The following is an 18748-nucleotide window of genomic DNA, read 5'->3' as shown; positions in this document are numbered from 1 at the left end:
CCCCTTTTTTGCAAAGCAGCACAGACCTCACTTGGGGGCTCCTAGCGCTGTATCTTTGGGAGGGGGGTGGGGAGGAAGGAGGAAGGGTAGCGGCATTTTTGTTAAAATTTGGAGGCTGATGGAGGAAACCGTGGAAGCGTGGAGAGGCCGGACCAGGCCTGACGCGCCGCTGCGTCCGGGTCGGGGGGAGGGGTCCTTCAGTGCCTCCAGGTTGGCGAATCACTCCTTACGTGCCCTGAGGGGGTGAAGGACTCGGGGCCAGCGCAGGTGACTGTACAAGTGAGCAGAGAGGACTGTCCTGCAGGGCGCTGCCCGGTCATGGGCGTGAAGGAGCGGGGACGAGTGAGGCAGGACCCTGGGGCTGGGCTGGGGAGGCCTGGCCCCCACCTCTCCCTCTAGGGAAGAGGCTCAGGAGAAACGGGAAGATAAAGCAGCATTTCTGAAAGGAAGGGAATTCTGCTTCTGTTTACTCTCTTTCTCAAAGCTAACAATCATTTTTAAAAAGCCTCTTTGTCTGGAAACACCAATTATCGCTATCTAACAATCAGCATGGCCGAGAGATGCGGGTCTGGCCAGATGGGAGCTGCTGGGAGGGAGTCCCGGCCTGTGGGGGCAGGTGGTGGGAGATCTCAGCCCCCTTGTCTTGGCAGCTGGGTGGTCAAAGTGGTGAAAACCCTGCTGCTGAGGATGGGCTGCTCATACGAGGCCACCTTTCTGGAGGACCAGGGCGGCTGGGAGCTCATGGGGCAGGCCGAGAACCACCACCGCGGAGTGTCCCTGCTGGCAAGGTGAGGCTGGGGCTCCCTGGGGCAGGGGGTGCAGGGAGGCAGAGACCCCAGCATCTTCACACACACGTGGCTTCGCGTCTGTCTCTGGGCCAGACCCTTCCCTCGGTCCATCACCTGTTTTCTGCACGGCGGGGTATCGCCTCTCTTGGTGGGTGGATGCCACACACATGAATAATGGCACACGGTCCATGGAGGCTGTGGCTATGACAGTGCCCGGCAGTTGTGGAGCACTTAGTATACTTACAAAGCACCTTTTCTCGCGGTCTTGGGACTTCGGTGCCCACGCTAATACAGAAATGGTGGGGTGGTCTAGTATTTCAGTGTGGGGCCTTGGCGTCGGTCTGCCTGCGTCTGAGTCCCAGCTCATCCCCTCCCCGCTGTGTGTCTCAGGGCAAGTTCCTTCCCCTCTCTGTGTGTCATGTGCCCATCAGTAGTGTGGAAATAGGAATAGGACCCATCTTCAGGGTTTGGGATGAGGGTTGAATAGAGTACTTGAACAGCCCCTGGTAATGGCAAGAGCTCAACACAGGTTAGCTTTCGCTATCATTATGCTGACCAGTGGGCAGGGATTATCAACGCACATTTTGCAGAGCAGGATGCCAGGGTGCAGAGAGGGACAGTTATGCACCAAAGGTCACACAGCTAGGAAGTGGCAACGCTGGGAGATGACCTCCTGATCCAGACCAGGCTCTTCCCTTGCAACCATACACAGCCTCGCATAAGGTTGGGAAGGCGTACCTCGATTTCGGTGACGTGGCTCTACAGTCTGTTCTTTAACCCTGCGCCCTGAGTGTCCAGGATGGTGCGGTCCCCGGGGGTCTCATGATACAATTGCATTTATTGAGCACCTCCTGTGCTCTAGGCATCATGCAAAGGGCTGTATGCTCTGTGCTCTTGGGCGAGCTTTCTCACTCTGAGCCTCGGTTTCCCCATCTGTAAAACAAAGCAGTTAAACCAGGTGGCCTCTGAGAGCCTGTCGGGGTGGGAAATCCTGGGAACACAGGCCCCCAGGTGCCCCTGACTTGCCCAGAGTTTAGAGTGCCAGGCCAGACCCCGCCCAGCAGGTCCCCGGGGCTGGAGAGCCTGAGAGGACTGCTCGCCCCTCCTCACCCCCAGGGCCATGGTGCATTACTCCTGCCAGGAGCTCTGCCGCATCCTCTACCTGCTCATCCCGCTCCTGGAGAGAGGCGACGAGAAGCACAAGATCACTGCCACCGCCTTCTTCGTGGAGGTACCGAGGGGCAGCGGGCAGCGGGCACCGGGCGAGGCTCCCCTGGGCCTCCCGGAGCACAGACCTCAGTTCACGTGACCAGTCATTTCTCCTGTGCAAACAGTACTTAACAACTGAGAGTTTCATGAGCATGATTGCTCTAGAATACAAAGGCCTCATAGGGTTTCCCTTTGGTCCTCCTCTTTCCACCCCTTCACCCCATTCTACTCTCCCCCAGACTCCCCTCATGCCCAGGCAACCCCAGCCTTTGCTGGGCAGTGCCACGTGCTGGGCACCAGACCTGCAAGATTGGAGGTACAAATATGAAATTGACTCTGCCTAGCCCTCAAGGAATTTTCAATGCCGTAGGGAAGCCGGAGGACACCGTAATTATAACATGGGGTGCCATGGAGTGACCTGTGCTCTGATGGCCGAAGTCCAGGCTGTGGCGGAAGAAAGGAGACTGGAGGTGGTGGTGGTGGTGGGAGCATCAGGGAGGACTTCCTGGAGGAAGTAACATCTAAGCTGAGTTGAATGTGTGGAGGGTACCATGGGGTGCTGGGGACGTGAATCAGGAGGTTGGTTAGGGTCAGATCCAGAAGAGGACACCCACCAACAATTATAGCTAACATTTGCTTACTTATTTGAGGATAGATGGTTTTATTTCTTTTCTTTTTTTAATAGGTAACATTTATTGAGCACTTACTATCTTCCAGGCACGTTCTTAGTGTTTTACACATATATTTGATCCTCATGATAATCCTGTGGTGCAGATGCTATTTCATCCCCCAGTTTAGAAGGGGAAACTGAGGCACAGATTTAAGTAAGTTTTCTGAGGCCACACAGCTCGTAAGTGGCAGATCCAGGATTCAAACCCAGACACAAACCCACTCTCTCCCTCCTTCCCTCTCTTTAGTTTAAAAAAAATTGCGGTAAAATATACATAACATAAAAGTTACCCTTTTAGCCATGTTTAGGTGTAGATCCCAGGGATATTAGGTGCAGTCACATTCTTGTGCAGCTGTCAGCACCGTCCACAGAACTGCTCATCGTCCTTCCTAAATGCAGCCTCTGTCCCAGACTGAAACTGTATTCATTAAACACTATGCTGCCGTTCTGCCTCCCCAGCCCCTGGCAACCAGCACTCTGCTCTGTGTCTATGAACTTGCCATTGTAGGTTTCACATAAGTGGAATCATACAATGTCCTTTTGTGTCTGGCTTTTTTCACTCAACCTTATGTCTTCAAGGTTCATCCATGTTGTTAAAGGGGCTCAGAATTTCATTCTTTTTTAAGGCTGAGTAATATTCCCTTGTGTGTATATACCACCCTTTGTCTATCCATTCATCTGTCGATGGGGCTCTAGGCTTACCCTTTCCTTAACATTCCCCTGGAGCACTGAGCAGTGGCTCTCCACCCTGGGGCAAGGGTCCTCAGCCTGGTCCAGGCCTTCTCCTCCTCCCCAGAAGACGTGGGCTGCTCTCGGCCAGAGCCGGGCCCACCATGTTCACTGTGGCACCTTGATGTAGCTCACGTGTCCCTCCCCGGCTTCCCCAGCCACTTCTGCTGTGACTGTCTATGTGCGTGCTTGCTTCTTCCAACGGCAGGTGAACTCAGGGGAGCCGTGTGACCCTGGCCAGTCCCGGAACCCCCCTGTGCCTCGGCTTCCTCGCTTATAGTATGGGGATAATAAATTGCCCACCTCATAAGGTTTTGCTGAGGATTAAATGAGTTCACATGAAGCTCTGAGAATAGTGCTTGCACCTGGGAAGCACCGTCTGTGAGTCAGCTGTATTACTGCTGTTATTATCATCATCACCATCATCCTCATCAATACGCTTCCCTGCATCTCTAGCGTGTAGCCCGGAACCTGGTACAGAGCAGGTCTGAGCATCAGTTGGGTGGATGGGTGGAGGGGTGGGTGGAGCCTTTCCTGCCTCCTCCCCCTCTGATCCACGGCCCTGCCCCTCTCCCCAGCTCTCTCTTTTCATCATACAGACACAGGGCCTCAATAGTCACAGTGGAGGTAAGGCCAGGGAACGGATGGGAGAAGCGTTCGTGAGGCTGACCAGGCAGGGGGCTGCCGTGGGTGGGAGGGTGGTGGAGAGAAGAAGGAGATGAGGGTGATGCCCAGTTTAGGGTTGGAGAGTGGAGGGCGGTGGTGCTAACCCCTGCCATGGGAACATAGGGGAAGGGTAGTTCTAAGGAGGAAAGGAAACGAATTTTGTGTTGGACCTGAACTCATGCACCGAAAGTGTGCTCTAAGCACATACTCTACCCAAGAGCTTGTGTTAGGTAACAGGGACCCAAGGAGAGGCACTCAGTTTGTGTTCCCAAGGAAGCCCCAGAGGGCAGAGGGGTGGCAGGAGGCAGACGCATAAGTAGATAGGGGCACTGGGGTCTCCCTGTTCAGGGCTCCCAGAGAAGGGGGCAGCCCACCCAGACGAGGCCTGGGCACATTGTCAACCATGGCTTCGAGGGGGAGCCGAGTTTTAGACGGAGCCGTGCAAGGTGCTCGAGTGGAAGTGGGTGCCCTTGCAGAAGGGCATCCTGCCAGCACAGAAAGGACAAAAAGCCTGGGTCCTTCCACAGACAGCGGGCAGCTTAGTTAACAGCTGGTTGGCGGTCAGAGTGTGAGGATGGGCATGGTGTGAATGAGGCCCCAGGGGCAAGTAGGGCCCGATGGTGAAAGTCAGTGGGGGGCACGGGGGCTCTGAGCTGGAGAGTGACACATTCAGCCTCTGGCAAACTGTTTTCCAAGTCAGGAGCTCTGGACGGTGCCATAGACTAGAGACGGTGCCTTGAGTGTTATATGCCTAGGGCTGGCAGTTAAAATCCTGAGCTGAGGGGCTCACTGAGGACAGTGGGCAGAGGGAAGCCAGGCAGAGAGGACAGTGGGCAGAGGGAAGCCAGGCAGAGAGGACAGAGTCTGGCGTCACCAACACTGATGGCTGGGTGGGGACAGGAGCCAGTGGCTGGTACTAACTAGACCAGCACTGTCCAATATGATAGCCACCAGCCACATTGGGGCCTAGTCAGCCCCTGAAATGTGTCTGTCTGAATCGAAATGTGTTGTGAGTTTGAAATTCACACCGCATCTCAGACTTGATTCAAAAAAGTCTTAGAGACTAAAATATGTCAATAATCTCTTTATTGATTACATGCCGAAATGATAAGACTTTGGATATATTGGGTCAAATAAGATGTATTACTAAAATTAACTTCATCGATTTCTCCTTTGCTTTTTTAATGCGGCTTCTAGAAAATTTAAATTTACGCACGTGGCTTGCTTTGGACAGCGCTGACCAGATAGCAATCGTTCATGCCCCACACTTAGCCCCTGGTCATCCGGCGTGCACTCCCCATGCGTGGCGAGACGGATGGCTGCACTGGCCCTCGGCCCAGGGAGTAATTATTATCACCCCTGCAGCTTCTCCAGATGGAACAGGTGCGGCGGATCCCTGAGGAGTACTCTCTGGGGAGGATGGCTGAAGGCCTGAACCACCAGGACCCCATCATGAAGGTGCTGTCCATCCGAGGCCTGATCATCCTGGCCCGCAGGACTGAGAAGGTGAGCAGAGGACAGAGGAGAGCTCGGCCAGCGAGGTCCGAGCTCAAGGAAGGGTGGAGCTTGGCCATCACGGACTCTCAGATGCTGGAACCCATTTCTGCCCCTGCCTCAGTTGCCCCATCTGTAAAGTGGGTAGATAGCCTTTAAAGATTCCCCATACATTTTATTCTTTCTGAAATAGTTTCCTTTTTAAAAAATGTTCGTTTATTTATTTATTTTTGAGAGAGAGAGAGGGCACGTGAGTAGGTGGGGGGCAGAGAGGGAGAGAGGGAGAGAGAGAATCCCAAGCAGGCTCCTCGCTGTTAGCACGGAGCCCGATGGTGGGGCTCGATCCCATGAACTTAGAGACCATGACCTGAGCTGAAATCAAGAGTCAGATTCTGAATCGACTGAGCCACTCAGGCACCCCTGAAATCGTTTCTAATCCAGATTTTTCACAATGACCCTGAAGGCAGTGTGTATAGGATGGGTTGGGGATGGCAGTAATCATTCCCGTTTTACAAATTAGGAAACTGAGTCCCAGATTGTTGGTGCATCTTAGCATTTTTTAAAGAAATGTTGGTTCATTTTTGGAAGAGAGAGAGAGAAAGAGTGTGTTCACACATGAGCACAAGTGCGGGAGGGGCAGAGAGAGAGAGAGAGAGAGAGAGAGAGAGAGAAGAGAGGGAGACACAGAATCCAAAGCAGACTCCGGGCTCCTAGCTGTCAGCGCAGAGCCCGACACAGGGCTGGAACTCACGAACCAGGAGATCGTGACCTGAGCAGAACTCGGATGCTCAACCGACTGAGCCCCCCCCCCACCCCGGGCGCCCCCATCTTAGCATTTTAAAAAGTGCTTTGTTTTCCTCTGCCTGGTGCTGTTGCAGCTCAGGGTCTAGAGGGCCGAGGGGACAGGATGCAGACTGCAAGCTAACTAGCAACACAGGTCATCTACCTAGTGCCAACAAGGGGGTGGCCACAAAGGGCCTCAGGTCTCCAGGAAGGAGTGAGTGGGGACACAGAGGACTTTGGGGACGGGAAGAGCTTGAGTGAGGGCATTCCAGGCCGGTGGGATGGCATAACCAAAAACCTGGAGGGGTATCGTCTCCACCAAGTCTATCTCAGTGAATCAGAGGCTGGGGCTCTCACCTGTCAGCCCAGGTAGGAGCCCCCATCCCAGATGGTCCTGCCCCACAGACTGCCAAGGTCCAGGCCCTCCTGCCCTCTATGGTGAAGGGCCTGAAGAGTATGGACGGGCTGCTGGTGGTGGAGGCGGCCCACAACCTCAAGACCATCTTCAGGGGGCAGGACCGGAAGCTGATGGACAGCTCGGTCTATGTGGAGATGCTTCAGGTCCTGCTCCCACACTTCAGTGATGTAAGGGATCCCACGGGGGTGGAGGGTGAGAGGGTTTGGGGGGGGCTCTTTACTACTCTGGGGGATGCAGTAGCTGCCACGGCCTTCTGGGGGCAGGGCAGACCGGAGTCAGCCCAGGGGGAGGGGCCCCTCGTTCCAACTGGCACGCTGTTTGTGAGTGGTTTGCATGGAGAAAGTTCCTTCTCTAATTGGTTCCCACAGAGAGAGCTCTTTTGTAATGAAGCCTCCCCAGACATGTGCCTCGTTGCAATTGGCCCACCTGGCGGGGGCGCATTTTTTAATTGGTTCCAGCAGAGGGGGACGTTTTTTTCCACTTGGCACTAAGGCACCTTTTAGGTTAGTGGGGGGCCCTGGCTGGGGAGAGAGGGCAGAACTCTGGACCTAGGCTCCAGTGAGGGGGATGCTGGCCCCAGATCAGCCCCACCAGGTGGCCTCCGCTTTTCTCTGTCCATCTCCATGCTTCTTGTGCCTGGAGGGCTCCCCCCCCCCCCCACCAGAGTGAGTGGAAGGAAGGCTGATGCCTCCGCGTGGGGCTCAGAGGCCCAGGTAGCCTCTGGGAGGAGGGAGCACGCCTGAGCCTCCGGGTCTGCCCCAGTCACGAGAGGACGTGCGCTCCTCCTGCATCAGCCTGTACGGCAAGGTGGTCCAGAAGCTGCGGTCGCCTCGCACCCCAGCCGTAGAGGAGCAGCTGATGGGCACCTTGGTGCCCCTGCTGCTGACCATGCAAGACGGCAACGCCAAGGTGAGCCAGGTGAGTGTGCGTAGGCCCCGGGCCCTGCGGCCGAGCCTCCCGTTAGGGAAACGAGGCCAGAGTCACTAACCACCTGTTGTGGACAAGCCTGTTTCCCAAAGGCACCGTGGTGGAAAGTCCTCCTCAAAAGGAACAACTGCACTTGTGCATTTCAGAGTGGTTTTTTTAAATTTTTTTATTGATTAAAATTTTTTTTTTGAGTTTATTTATTTTAGAGAGAGAGAGACAGAGAGAGAGAGAGAGAGAGAGAGAGAGAGAGAGAGCATGAGTGGGGGAGGGGCAGAGAGAGAGGGAGACACAGCATCCGAGGCACCTTTTAGGTTAGTGGGGGGCCCTGGCTGGGGAGGGCTCTGGCTGGCTCCAGGCTCTGAGCTGTCAGCACAGATGCGGGGCTCGAACCCACAAACCACGAGGTCATGACCTGAGCCGAAGTCAGACGCTTAGCCGATGGAGCCACCCAGGCGCCTCGTGCACTTGTGCGTTTCAAACAGGATTTGATTTTCCAAAAGTCAGTTTCACAAAACTGTTTCTCTGGAATATGTTCTGGCTGTCGTGGAGCTCCCCAGCGCTGGCATTGTCCTCCTCTTGGTCCCCAGAAATGTGTGAAGACCCTGTTCCGCTGTTCCTGCTTCATGGCCTGGGAACTGCCAAAAAGAGCTTATAGCCGGAAGTCCTGGGACAACCAGCAGCAGACGGTGGCCAAAATTTGCAAGTACCTTGTGAGTGCTTTCGAGACTAAGTGGTTCCTGATGAGTGTGCTGGAGGGGGGCAACTCTTCCCTTTTCTCTTCCTTCTGTTCGCCCAAGCATCCTGCCTGGCAATTCCACGACCGCCCACAAGTTGTCGGCTTCTGAACGTGCATCTGTATTTCTGGCTTCTCGCTTCTAGTGTCCCTCTCTGGTGGCTTACCGGACACCTCCCTGGTGAACCACACACACTTCAAGCTCAGCAGGCCTCTCTGAGCTTATGGCCTTCCTTCCCATTTCAATTCTGTTCCGTCCCTCTAGATCCCCAAAGTAGACACCTAGAATTATCCTCGACTCCATATCCGTCACCTTCCACATTTGATCAATCTTTAATATCCTAAATATCTCTGCATCTGGTTTTTCCCTCCCCATCCCCACTGTCCTTGCCCTTAGTTCAAGACACGGATGTCTCCCAGCTGGGCTCTGGATCCAGCCATCGCCTGGCTCTTTCAGCCTTGAATCTCTCATGTCTTCTGATCCCATCCCCACTCGGGCCACCAGAGCGGTCTGGTTCAAACACGAGTCTGTCTGTATTATACCCCTGCTTTGAGAGCTTCAGCGGCTCCCTTTTCTGCATCAGCAATTGCCAGGGTGTATTCTCTGTGACACATTCCCACGAGAAATGCCCCCGAGGGGAGAAAAGAGGTTCTAAGATGAGTAAGTTTGGGAAACACTACCTCGTCATCTTCCTCTTGGAGGGTTGTCGTGACATCAGGTCATTAAAGGCTCTGAGATGTTTGGTGCTGAGATTTTTCATGGTTGTTGAATCCGTGGATTCCCCAAGTTTATTTATTTATTTATTTGTTTGTTTGTTTGTTTGTTTAAGGTTCTCTGCCCCACATGGAGCTTGAACTCACAACTCTGAGATCAAGAGTTGGCTGCTCTACTGACTGAGCCACCCAGGCACCCCTTCCCAAACTTATTTAACCACAGAACCCCCTTTCTAGTTAACACCTGAGGGCATCCTGAAGTAGGAGCTGGCCACAAACACCCAGTAGAAGGGTAGAACGCGTCCTGCAGGATGCAGCCCTGTCCCTCCGCATAACATTTGGGAAGCTTTGCCATCTAGTCCCATCTGCCTCCCCTGTTGTCACAGGCCAGGCTCCCCAGGACACAGACTCAGAGACAGAGATTAGCATGCAGGAGGTTTATTAGGGTGCACCCTTGGGTTCAACACCTGCGGAAGGGAGGGCAGGGGGCACGAGGAGAGGTCAAGCTGCAGCGTAGCTTTGGGGGAGATCTCAGCCAACACTGCAGTGAGATTCCCAAACTGGGGCCAGGGGCCAGGGCTCTACACCCCTGTGTCCGTTTGTTACTGGAAGCCAGCCACCCTGGGAAGGGACGTGACCTTGGGCCAGCAGTTCTCTTCCGCGGAGGTGTTGCTGGGGCAATAAATGCTTCACACCAATGTGGGCGGGGCAGGCCAGCACCCTCCACACCAATCTAGCAAAACGTGCAGAGTAACAGACTCCAGGATTACAAAAAGGGCTGGATACCACCCTTATCGGTAATGTTCAAAGCCTCCACGATGCAGTGCCTGATATTATTACCATCATTTCCCAGAGGGAAAAAGAGGTCTGGAGGAGGCGTTTGGCCAGGGTGCTGGTTCAGATACCTACAGCGACCAGAGAATGAGCATGCGCAGGAGTGGTGGGGGCTGGGGACAACCCGGAGGGCCCGGGTCCTCTTGAAAGCACGAGTGGGTGCTCCACTTCACTGTGCAGGCCGTTCTTGCCAGGTTTTCCGGCTTCACGAGAAAAGCTAGAAGCCCAGATTTTTATAAGACATTAATTAGCCATCAATTTAGCTTGTTTAAAACACTGCTGGTCACTGTTCTGCCAATGACTGTGGTTTGTGGCTTGTGACCTCTGTGTTAGACCCCTCTGGATTCTGTTTTGTTTTGTTCATAGATTTTATTTATTTATTTATTTATTTATTTAATGGCGGGGGGGGGGGGGTGGAGAGAGAGGGACAGAGAGAATCTTTAGCAGGCTCTGCGCTCAGTGCGGAGCCTAAAGCAGGGCTCGATCCCACGACCCTGGGATCGTGACCTGAGCTGAAATCAAGAGTCAGACGCTCAACCGACTGAGCCACCCAGGCTCCTCTAGATTCTGTTTTTGTTCTTTCAGCATCAACAGCGTTGCTCGTGTGAAGGTCAACTTCTAGCCTTAGCTTTGAGAAAGGACCAGTAACCCATTCATTCATTCATTCATTCATCCATCCATTCATCCAATGCTTTCTGGGATCTATGCCACACCAACCTTTGTCCAGGGTGCTGAGGACCCTGAGCTGAGTGAGCTGGCCCCTTCTCTTGAGGGAACTCTGGACCCACTGGGGGAGACATAGATATAAATAATTACAGTACGCTGTCATAGGTTGCAGAAGCATGAAGAGTGGCGAGAGCAGCTCCGTCTGAGGGTTGTGGAAGGCTTCAGGGAGGAGGTGGCTCCTGAGATGAGCCTCAAGGGATGAGAAAGATGCATGAGATGAAGAAGAGAGGGAAGGGCATTCCAATCAGGAGCAACTGCTAGTACCAGGCACAGATCCGGGGGTAGCAGGGCCACTGGCACTGAAGCAGAGTGTGTATAGCAAGGGGTGGGGGGCGGTGGTGGAAACTGAGGCAGAGGAGCATGATCATGAAGGCTTTGATGCCAGGCCCAGAGTAGACTGTCAACAGGAGAGTAATCATATTAGATTTTTCTTCATGTTTCTCAGCAGTCTCTTAGCAGGATGCCTGACCCCCATGCCCCCTAGTTTCTACTTGATTGAACTCATCCTGAACACCACTCTCAGACTATTTTGCCCAAAACATTGCTTTGTCATTGCTCTATCAAGAATAGATGTTGGCTTCCTATTTTCTAATGCATAGGTAAGTCTTATTCCTGTCCGGCTTTAAGACCTTCCTAACTCTCCAGTTTATTCTTCACTGCTCTGTAACTTGAATCCTTCACGCTGATCAGACCTGTCTTTTTATCTATCATGTCCCTTGCATGCCATGTCCATTCTCACTAGGCTGGACTTTTATCTTTAGAACTTTCCTTCGAGCTGTAGCAGGGGGTGGACTGGAAGAGGATATACCCAAGGCAGGAAGACCATGGAAACGATCATTGCAATCTGTTAAGAACAGATGAGGCCTGGTCTCTGGGGGTCTCAGGCAGAGGCCAGCATGGTGGCAGAGACATTTAGGAGGCAAGCTGCCAGGGCTTGGCTGCCTGATAGGGTCACCATCCCTAGTTTTGGGAGGACTGGATGGGTAATTAGTGCCTTTGAGGCCCCAGCACTCTTGGGCTTTCTCTTCGTCCCAGGTGACTACCCACCAAGACAGCGCCTTCACATTCCTCAGCCAGAGCCTGGAGTATGCCAAGAATCCCCGGGCCTCCCTCCGGAAGTCCTCAGTCATGTTCATAGGTAACCTGGCAGGGCTAGACTTGCACCTGGGGCGCTGCCTGCCCTCTATTTTGCTTCCTCCCCTTGGAAGGAAGCCGCCAGCCCTCCTGGCACCTGGGAAATGCCTCTCCTTGTGTGCAAAACTTGGCCAGCAGATGGTCATGGTGCGAATTAGAAAGGTGTTTCTTCCTCCAGATCCCTGCTTGGGGAGTGGGCCACAGGGTGGATCCAGCCTGGAGTCCTTGTGCAGGTCACAACCTTGGCAACTGCACAGCGGAACTGCTGTTTCCCCCCTCCCTTCCCTAGTACAGCACGGGTCCGGGCCCAGCAGGAGCCTACCATTGACTGTGGCAAGAGAGGCGAAGCTGTGCGGTAGAAAGTGTGAAGTAGAATCTCAGCTCCATGATCCCCTTTCTGTGTGACCCCAACTGAGTCATCTACTCCCACGGAGCCTCAGTTTCCTCACCTGTAAAATGGGGATTAACTCCTGTTTCACAGATTAGATGAGAATATTTTTTAATAATGTGAAGACTGGCTAGTCACGGTGCTCCCTCAACATCAGCTCACTCTACACTTCCCCGAAACAACTCGATTCCCCTCATTCAGAATCCCCTTCAGACCCTTCCGATGGCAGGTGGGAATGTCTCCTCCCAGCCACGCCCCTCCCCTCCCTCAAATATCCACACACTCCTTCACCAGGACCAAGAGACCCTGGTGCATAGGAGCTCCGACAGGATGATGTTCCCAGCCCGCACTTTGCAACATTTTTTTAAGTTCTTTTCCCCAAGTCACTTGTGGTTTTCATCCGTCCAGTCGTCCATGCACCCATTCACTGGCTCATTTAGCAAACGTTGTATGATGCTCCCCTCTGCATCAGGTACCATCCATGCTTAGTCTAGAGAAATAGAGAACCCTTCTGGAGGCGATGTGGGTGGCAGGGGTGGGGGTGTGCTGTGAACCTGCTCTGTGCAGGGACAGAGGAGCCAAGCCCAGGACTGGGGGCATCCCTCAGAACGTGGGGGCCTGCTCAGAGGCAGCTTCTCACACAGAGTGACGTTATTTGCTAGATGCTGACTTCCCTAACTTTTGCTCCAAATTAACCACATCTAAAAGTGTTGGTGTTCAACAGCCTCAGGGGTGTTCTCTGTGCCAGGGATCTGTGCTGGGGAACCGAAGCAGGGTAGAGGCTGCATCTGCCACAGATGACCTCTGGCCTGGTACAGGGGTCCCTAACTTCTTGCGGGTTTGGGAAACCCCGAAAAAGGTTATGAACACTTGCCCCTAGAAAAATGCATACACACATACAATTGTGCGTGTGATTTAAGATCCTCAGAGACCACCCTTCCCACTTCCCCACCCCGAGTGGATCTAAGCTTGAGACCCCTGGTCTGGTGGGCGATATTCATGAGTCACAAAATACATCACAGTGTGTACAGATGAGAGAAACTCAGATACTCTGGGAGCCCAGAGAGGCATGTAACCTAGCGTGGGCGCAGGGTCAGGAAGGATTTCCTGGAGAAGTAACCATGTTAAGCTGAATATTCAGGGATAAATAGGAATGAGCCAGGCAGAGAAATGTGGGGCGGGCCCAACAAGAGGTGACAGGTACAGCCTGACCCATTCGAGGACGTGCAGGTACTCTGGGGACCAGGCACGTAGGCTGGGAGCCGGGGAGGGCTGAACAACGTGGCCGAGGAGCGGGGTCTCATTCCCTCCAGGACCCCACACCTGCCTGAAAGGGGCGCAAGGCGCTCCGTGTCCTTTACATTATTACCGCTCAAGCACCCCGGGGAAGGGGCCAGATGAGGCAGCAACCTCCCTGAGTCTCAGGTGAGGACACTAAGGGCCAACCTGGGTAAGGGACCACCTAGGGCCACACTGTCAGCGTCAGCTCTAGCCCAGATCCTGTCCCTGTCCCGGTGCCATTCCTGCCCTCCGGACCTGCTGTCTCTCCCAGGACTCCTCTTGGGGAATCTATTCCAGGGCCTCTGTTTATGTCCTCCTTTGTGGGACTCAAGGAGGGTGGGAGAGCTTCAGGAGGTCTGGTCTGAGGGCGGGGGCCCTAGTCAGGAGTTGGATGCACTCACCTCTGGGCTTACACTCAAGGGTCCCTGGTCCCCTGCATGGAGAGCATGATGACAGAAGACCGGCTGAATGAAGTTAAAGCGGGTAAGTCCTGCCCTGTGTCTTTGAGATCTCAGGGGCCAGGGAGAGAATGAGTGGGCTCGAAGTGGGTGGCAGAAAACAGGACTAGGTCCCAAACCAGGGGGCATCAGCTCAGTCCAGCTGTACTAGTCTTCATCCCTGGCGAGCAGTGTTAAGTACCACGGGGTCACCAGGACACGGAACACACAGCCCCACCCTAGGGGAATTTACAGTCTAGGAACCCTGGCTAGAAAACAAGCCCCAAACCATTTAGTACAGAGCAAGTGGTCCAGGCTCTTCATGGGGGCAGGTTAATTTTGTAACTGGGGAAACTGATGAGGTTGGGGCAATCCAGGAAGGCTTCCTGAAGGAGGCAGATTTTAATTCAGGCTTCGAAAGGCAGGCACAGTTTGAAGGGCTGGGAGGAAGATGAAATGAAGGGATGTTAAACAAAATCCTAAGCCGAGACACGGGGGTGAGAAGGGAGGATCCGCTGTGAGACCTTTGTGGGGGACCTGGTCTTAACAAGCAGCCTTTCTCCTCCCCCTGACCCAGCTCTGGAAAACCTGAGACACGACCCAGAAGCATCAGTGTGCATCTACGCGGCCCAGGCCCAGGACCACATCCTAGCCAGCTGCTGCTGGAACTCCTGGCCGCTGCCACACGGGGACTCGTGGGTGTGCGACCCAGCCACCACGCACCGCTGGAGCCCTAGCTGCAAGAGCCTGCCCGCTTCTCACCAGCGGTGCTCCTGGATCGTGCAGGCACTGGGCTCCTGGAAGATGGCTTTGAAGCAGTGATGTGCCTGAGCCCCCAGCCCTCCCCAGAGGCGGCCACGGCCACAGCCATGCCCACTATAAATGCCATGTGGCTTACCTCTCCCCCTGCATGTTTCCTCATGGAAGACGCCCCGTGCCCTGGGGCAGCCATTGCTCCATGTGGCACATCTGTGAGATGAGCGTGGCCTTCCTTGCGGACTCAAGGCCATGGAAAAAGTCCACCTTGTGCCTCGATGTCCCCTCCCCCACAGAGAGGGTAGAAGAACAACAGGAGATGATGATTGGGGTGCCTTTAGGGGAAGGAAAAGGACAGACTCCCCTCCCCCATGACGTCATGCACTTCTGGAACTCTGACCTCTGAGTCCCACCCTCCGGTCCTTGCCCAGAGATCGGCTGGCTGTCTTTCATTTGGGTAGCATTTACTGAGCACCTAACTGGGGCCAGGCCTGCTCTGGGTGCTGGAGGAGAACAAGGGCCAGTCCCTGGCCTTAGTAATGCATAGTCTGATGCAGTGCTTCTCAAAAGGGGTGATTTTGACATGCAGGGAATATCTGACGATATCCGGAGACATTTTTGTTTGTTACAACTTGCGGAAGGGGATGCTATTGTCATCTAGCGATTAGAGCCCAGAGACGCTGCTAAACATCTTACAGTGCACAGCACGGCCCACCACAGTGAAGAACTATCCATCCCAAATGGTTAAAAGTGCTGAGGTTGAGAAACTTCGGTCTAACGGAAGTATCAGAGACATGTAAAGATATCTGTGCCCAGCAGGGCGGTGCTGTGATGAAGGGGCTCATGGGAGCTTGTGAAGTTCAGGGGACGTATGTAGGCCAGCCAGGAGTAGGGGTGTCAGGGGCAAGACCCCCCACTAGAAGGCTTGGAAATAGGACCAAATGGTGGGCGTGAATGGAGGAGAGCAGGGCACACGGGACTGAGGACCAGCTGCTGATACGTAGGTTCAATGGATCCTAGAGTGTGTGTGTGTGTGTGTGTGTGTGTGTAGATCAGGGCCAGGGCCAGCTTGCCATGGTGGTGGAGGCCGTGTTAAGGGAGCAGCGGGAAGGCATGGTGGGGTGTTAAGCAGGGGAGAGATGTGGACAGATGTCGGCTTTAGAAAGCTCCTTCCTCTAGAAGATACAGGAACCCCGCAGGCATTGCTGGTGGGAGGGCACATGGGTGCAGCCATTCCAGACACATCCATCACTATTCCTTCATATTAAGCTTATGCATGCCATGACCCGGCAGTTTCACTCATGGGCACACATCTCGGAGCTCTTCCCAGAGGTCCACAAGAAAAGATGTATGAGGAAGTCCATTGCAGCATTATTTGTGGTACCTGGGAGAGGAAGCAGCCTGGGTATCCGTCCTCAGGGAGTGAACGGGCGCCACGGAGTCCCATGCAGCACTTAGAGGCAGTGGGGGTACGTGTAGCACCTTGGATGGGACCTAAAGCCTTGTGCTGAGGGAAAGAGGACATAAAAAAATGTCTGCACAAAAGAAGTCACACTTTGCAAGAACACTTACAAGCTGAAAATACACATTAAAACACAGGCTGGTGGGCGGGAGTAAGGAGGAGGGCTCTGAGGCCTAAAAGGGAAAAAATGATAAAAGGGAGGGGAAGAAAGCTCATTCTGTGGTGGAAGGAAAGAGGGGTGGTGAACAAAAGCACAGGCAAGGAGACTTGGCTGGCAGCTCGTGGGGAGGAATGGAAGCCTGGATGGCAGGGTAGGGTGGTGAGGGAGGACTGGACCCTGGGGAGACAGAGGAAAGGGAATTGTCAGAACCCGGTGGTTGACAGAATGGAGGAAGGGGAGGGAGAGCAAGGCGCTGAGGGTGGTGCCTGCATTTCTGGGTGGATGACCTGGGTCAGTGGTGTCCCCCACACTGGTTGGTCCCTTAGGATCAGAGGCAGTTTCACAGAGACAGGAGTTGAGGCTGGATGTGGTGAGCTTGAGAGGCTTGGTGTTGTGACAGTAGAGACATCTGCCAGGTGGCTGGCTGGCTGCACAGTGGGGAGTTCGGCAGAAGGACCAGGATGGAAGCATGTTCGGGATTCCTCGAAGACAGGGCTGAGGTGAGATTCCCCAGGGCGAGAGTATAGAGTACATTTAAGCTGCTGCTGGGATGAGGAACCCAGGATGCTGACCACACAATCCTCTGCCAATAAATGGTAGGCCAGGGCCATCAGGATTCTGGGCCTAAGAGAGAGCAGGAAATGGGAGTGCTCCTTGTCCATAACCTCTTCCATTGCCAAGAATGCTCACAAGCATGGCCTCCTTGGAGTGTCACGGCAGCCACATGGAGTTGTGGTGAAAGCAGGCTGGCTTCACTGCCCTCATTCTACAGATGAGGACAGGGCTCCAAGATGAGTGGGCCTTGTGCAAGGTCACCCAAGAGAATCAATAGAAGTTGGGTCCCAAACGTCTCCCAACTCCCGTGGCTCAGCCCTTTCTATCCAAAGACACTGCTGCTTTCATTGGCCAGAACCCAGGTCTGGGCTGGCCTTGACAAATGACAGCTGCCACATTCTGGTCTAGGTGGCTTCAAAGCACAACAGAGGCCGACAGGGGCTCAGTGTTTGGCCAGCGCCCCCAAGTCATCTGGAGTCAGAAGGATCAGAGAGCGCTCGGCAAGTCACTTCCCTTTTCTGAGCCTCCCCCAACATCACCTGTAAAATGAATTCTCACCTCACAGAGTTTTATAGGAATCAAATAAAAAAATGGAAGCCACAGGATCTGTAGGCTCTGTACCCAAGAAGGGAAAAGATAATGAGGAGGAGGGTGAGAATGGGAACCATTAGGGAGCAGGCTGGAGGATGAAGGTGGAAAAGGAGGTGCCGCATTGGAGGAGAGGAGGCACTTGGACCAGGTGTCCTGCCGGGCATGGGCGGCAGCTAGAAGGGAAAAGCCACAGGCCCGGTCCTGGAAGCCGCAGCCCTCCATGCATCCACCCTTAGCCCTGCTATCTCTTTCGCCAGAGTATGAGATAATGGCTAAGCCTTCCAGCTCCACTGCTGTGCCTCCAATCTCTTCTCTTCCCTAGTCTCTCACCAGCATCTTCTCTCTTAATCCAGCCTCCTCCCATCAATTCTTCACCTGGCAACCCAGGCCTTCCTAAAACAAATCTGTCCTTAGGTCTATCACTGGCTCACTATCCTCTGCCAAATAAAGGCCTGACTGCCCTCTGGCCCCCATCCACCTTGCTGGCCTTTCCTCCTGATTCGTGGCATGTACCCAGCATGCCAGGCTCTTACACACCTCCATGCCTCTCTGCACAGGGGCTCCCACTGCCTAAGATGCTCCCCTCCAGAGCCCATCCATCTGTGGAGACCTTCCTCTTCTGAATCCCCGAGGTAACACCCACTCTTCTAGGCCTCCACTGTGCAGACTTGTAATCGGCCCTGGTTTAGGTCTGCAGCCTGTCCATCTTTCCTTCCAGACCAGGCTGTGGGCTTCCTGAGGCTGTAGCACCCAATGCAGGGTCCAGGTAGCCATCTATCGGGTAACCCTGTGGCTGTAGGAAGGCACACCTCCCCTGGAGATCCTGTTTCCATCTCAGCTGGGGCAGGTAGGGAGGTGGTTAACCTCAGAAATAGGCATGTCTGATCACATAGCCCCTTTTCTCAAAACTCTCCAGAAGCTACCACCGCACGCTGAGGAAGACCCAAGTCAGAATCACTACTCATCATCCCTCTCACTTCACCTACTAACCCTACTTCTCATTCTGCACCAGCACCCCCTTCCCCCAACTCCCCTCCCTGCGGCTGGGCCCTGCCAATCCCCTCCATGGAGAGTGCTCTCCCTGCCCTCACCCCCCAACAGGCCCTGGCCACTTCCGGCCTCCTCCTTTGCTTGCATGCCTGTACACCCAGTTTGAAACTTTCCCCCGATAGCTCTTGCTAGCACCTGACAACCTCTTACAAAGTATATGTTTACCGTCTGTCTCTCCGCACTACCTGATCAGCTCCTGGAGAGCAAGGGTTTTATCTGCTTTTTATCTGCTTTCCCCACCAC

The 18748-nt window shown here is 54.1% G+C and overlaps 1 protein-coding gene across 8 annotated transcripts in view; it reads left to right on the top strand.

The window, feature by feature from the left end:
• Positions 1-14834, top strand: part of MROH7 (maestro heat like repeat family member 7) — a 59776-nt gene extending 44942 nt beyond the window's left edge. For 7 of the 8 annotated variants that reach the window (XM_058717297.1, XM_058717303.1, XM_058717299.1 and 4 more), the window contains 9 exons: positions 651-788; positions 1905-2019; positions 5428-5568; positions 6745-6924; positions 7520-7675; positions 8272-8394; positions 11727-11829; positions 13915-13977; positions 14509-14834. In XM_058717297.1, the coding sequence (XP_058573280.1) occupies positions 651-788; positions 1905-2019; positions 5428-5568; positions 6745-6924; positions 7520-7675; positions 8272-8394; positions 11727-11829; positions 13915-13977; positions 14509-14753 (1264 nt within the window). In that variant the 3' untranslated portion in view covers positions 14754-14834. The remainder of the gene's footprint in view (positions 1-650; positions 789-1904; positions 2020-5427; positions 5569-6744; positions 6925-7519; positions 7676-8271; positions 8395-11726; positions 11830-13914; positions 13978-14508) is intronic. The other variant, XM_058717300.1, reaches the window with a different exon arrangement.
• Positions 14835-18748: the final 3914 nt, after the last annotated feature.

The sequence above is a fragment of the Neofelis nebulosa genome, chromosome 2 (assembly GCF_028018385.1).
Source record: "Neofelis nebulosa isolate mNeoNeb1 chromosome 2, mNeoNeb1.pri, whole genome shotgun sequence".
NCBI lineage: Eukaryota > Metazoa > Chordata > Mammalia > Carnivora > Felidae > Neofelis > Neofelis nebulosa.
The sequence above is the reverse complement of the archived record's forward strand: the minus strand, read 5'-3'. Positions and strand labels throughout refer to the sequence as shown.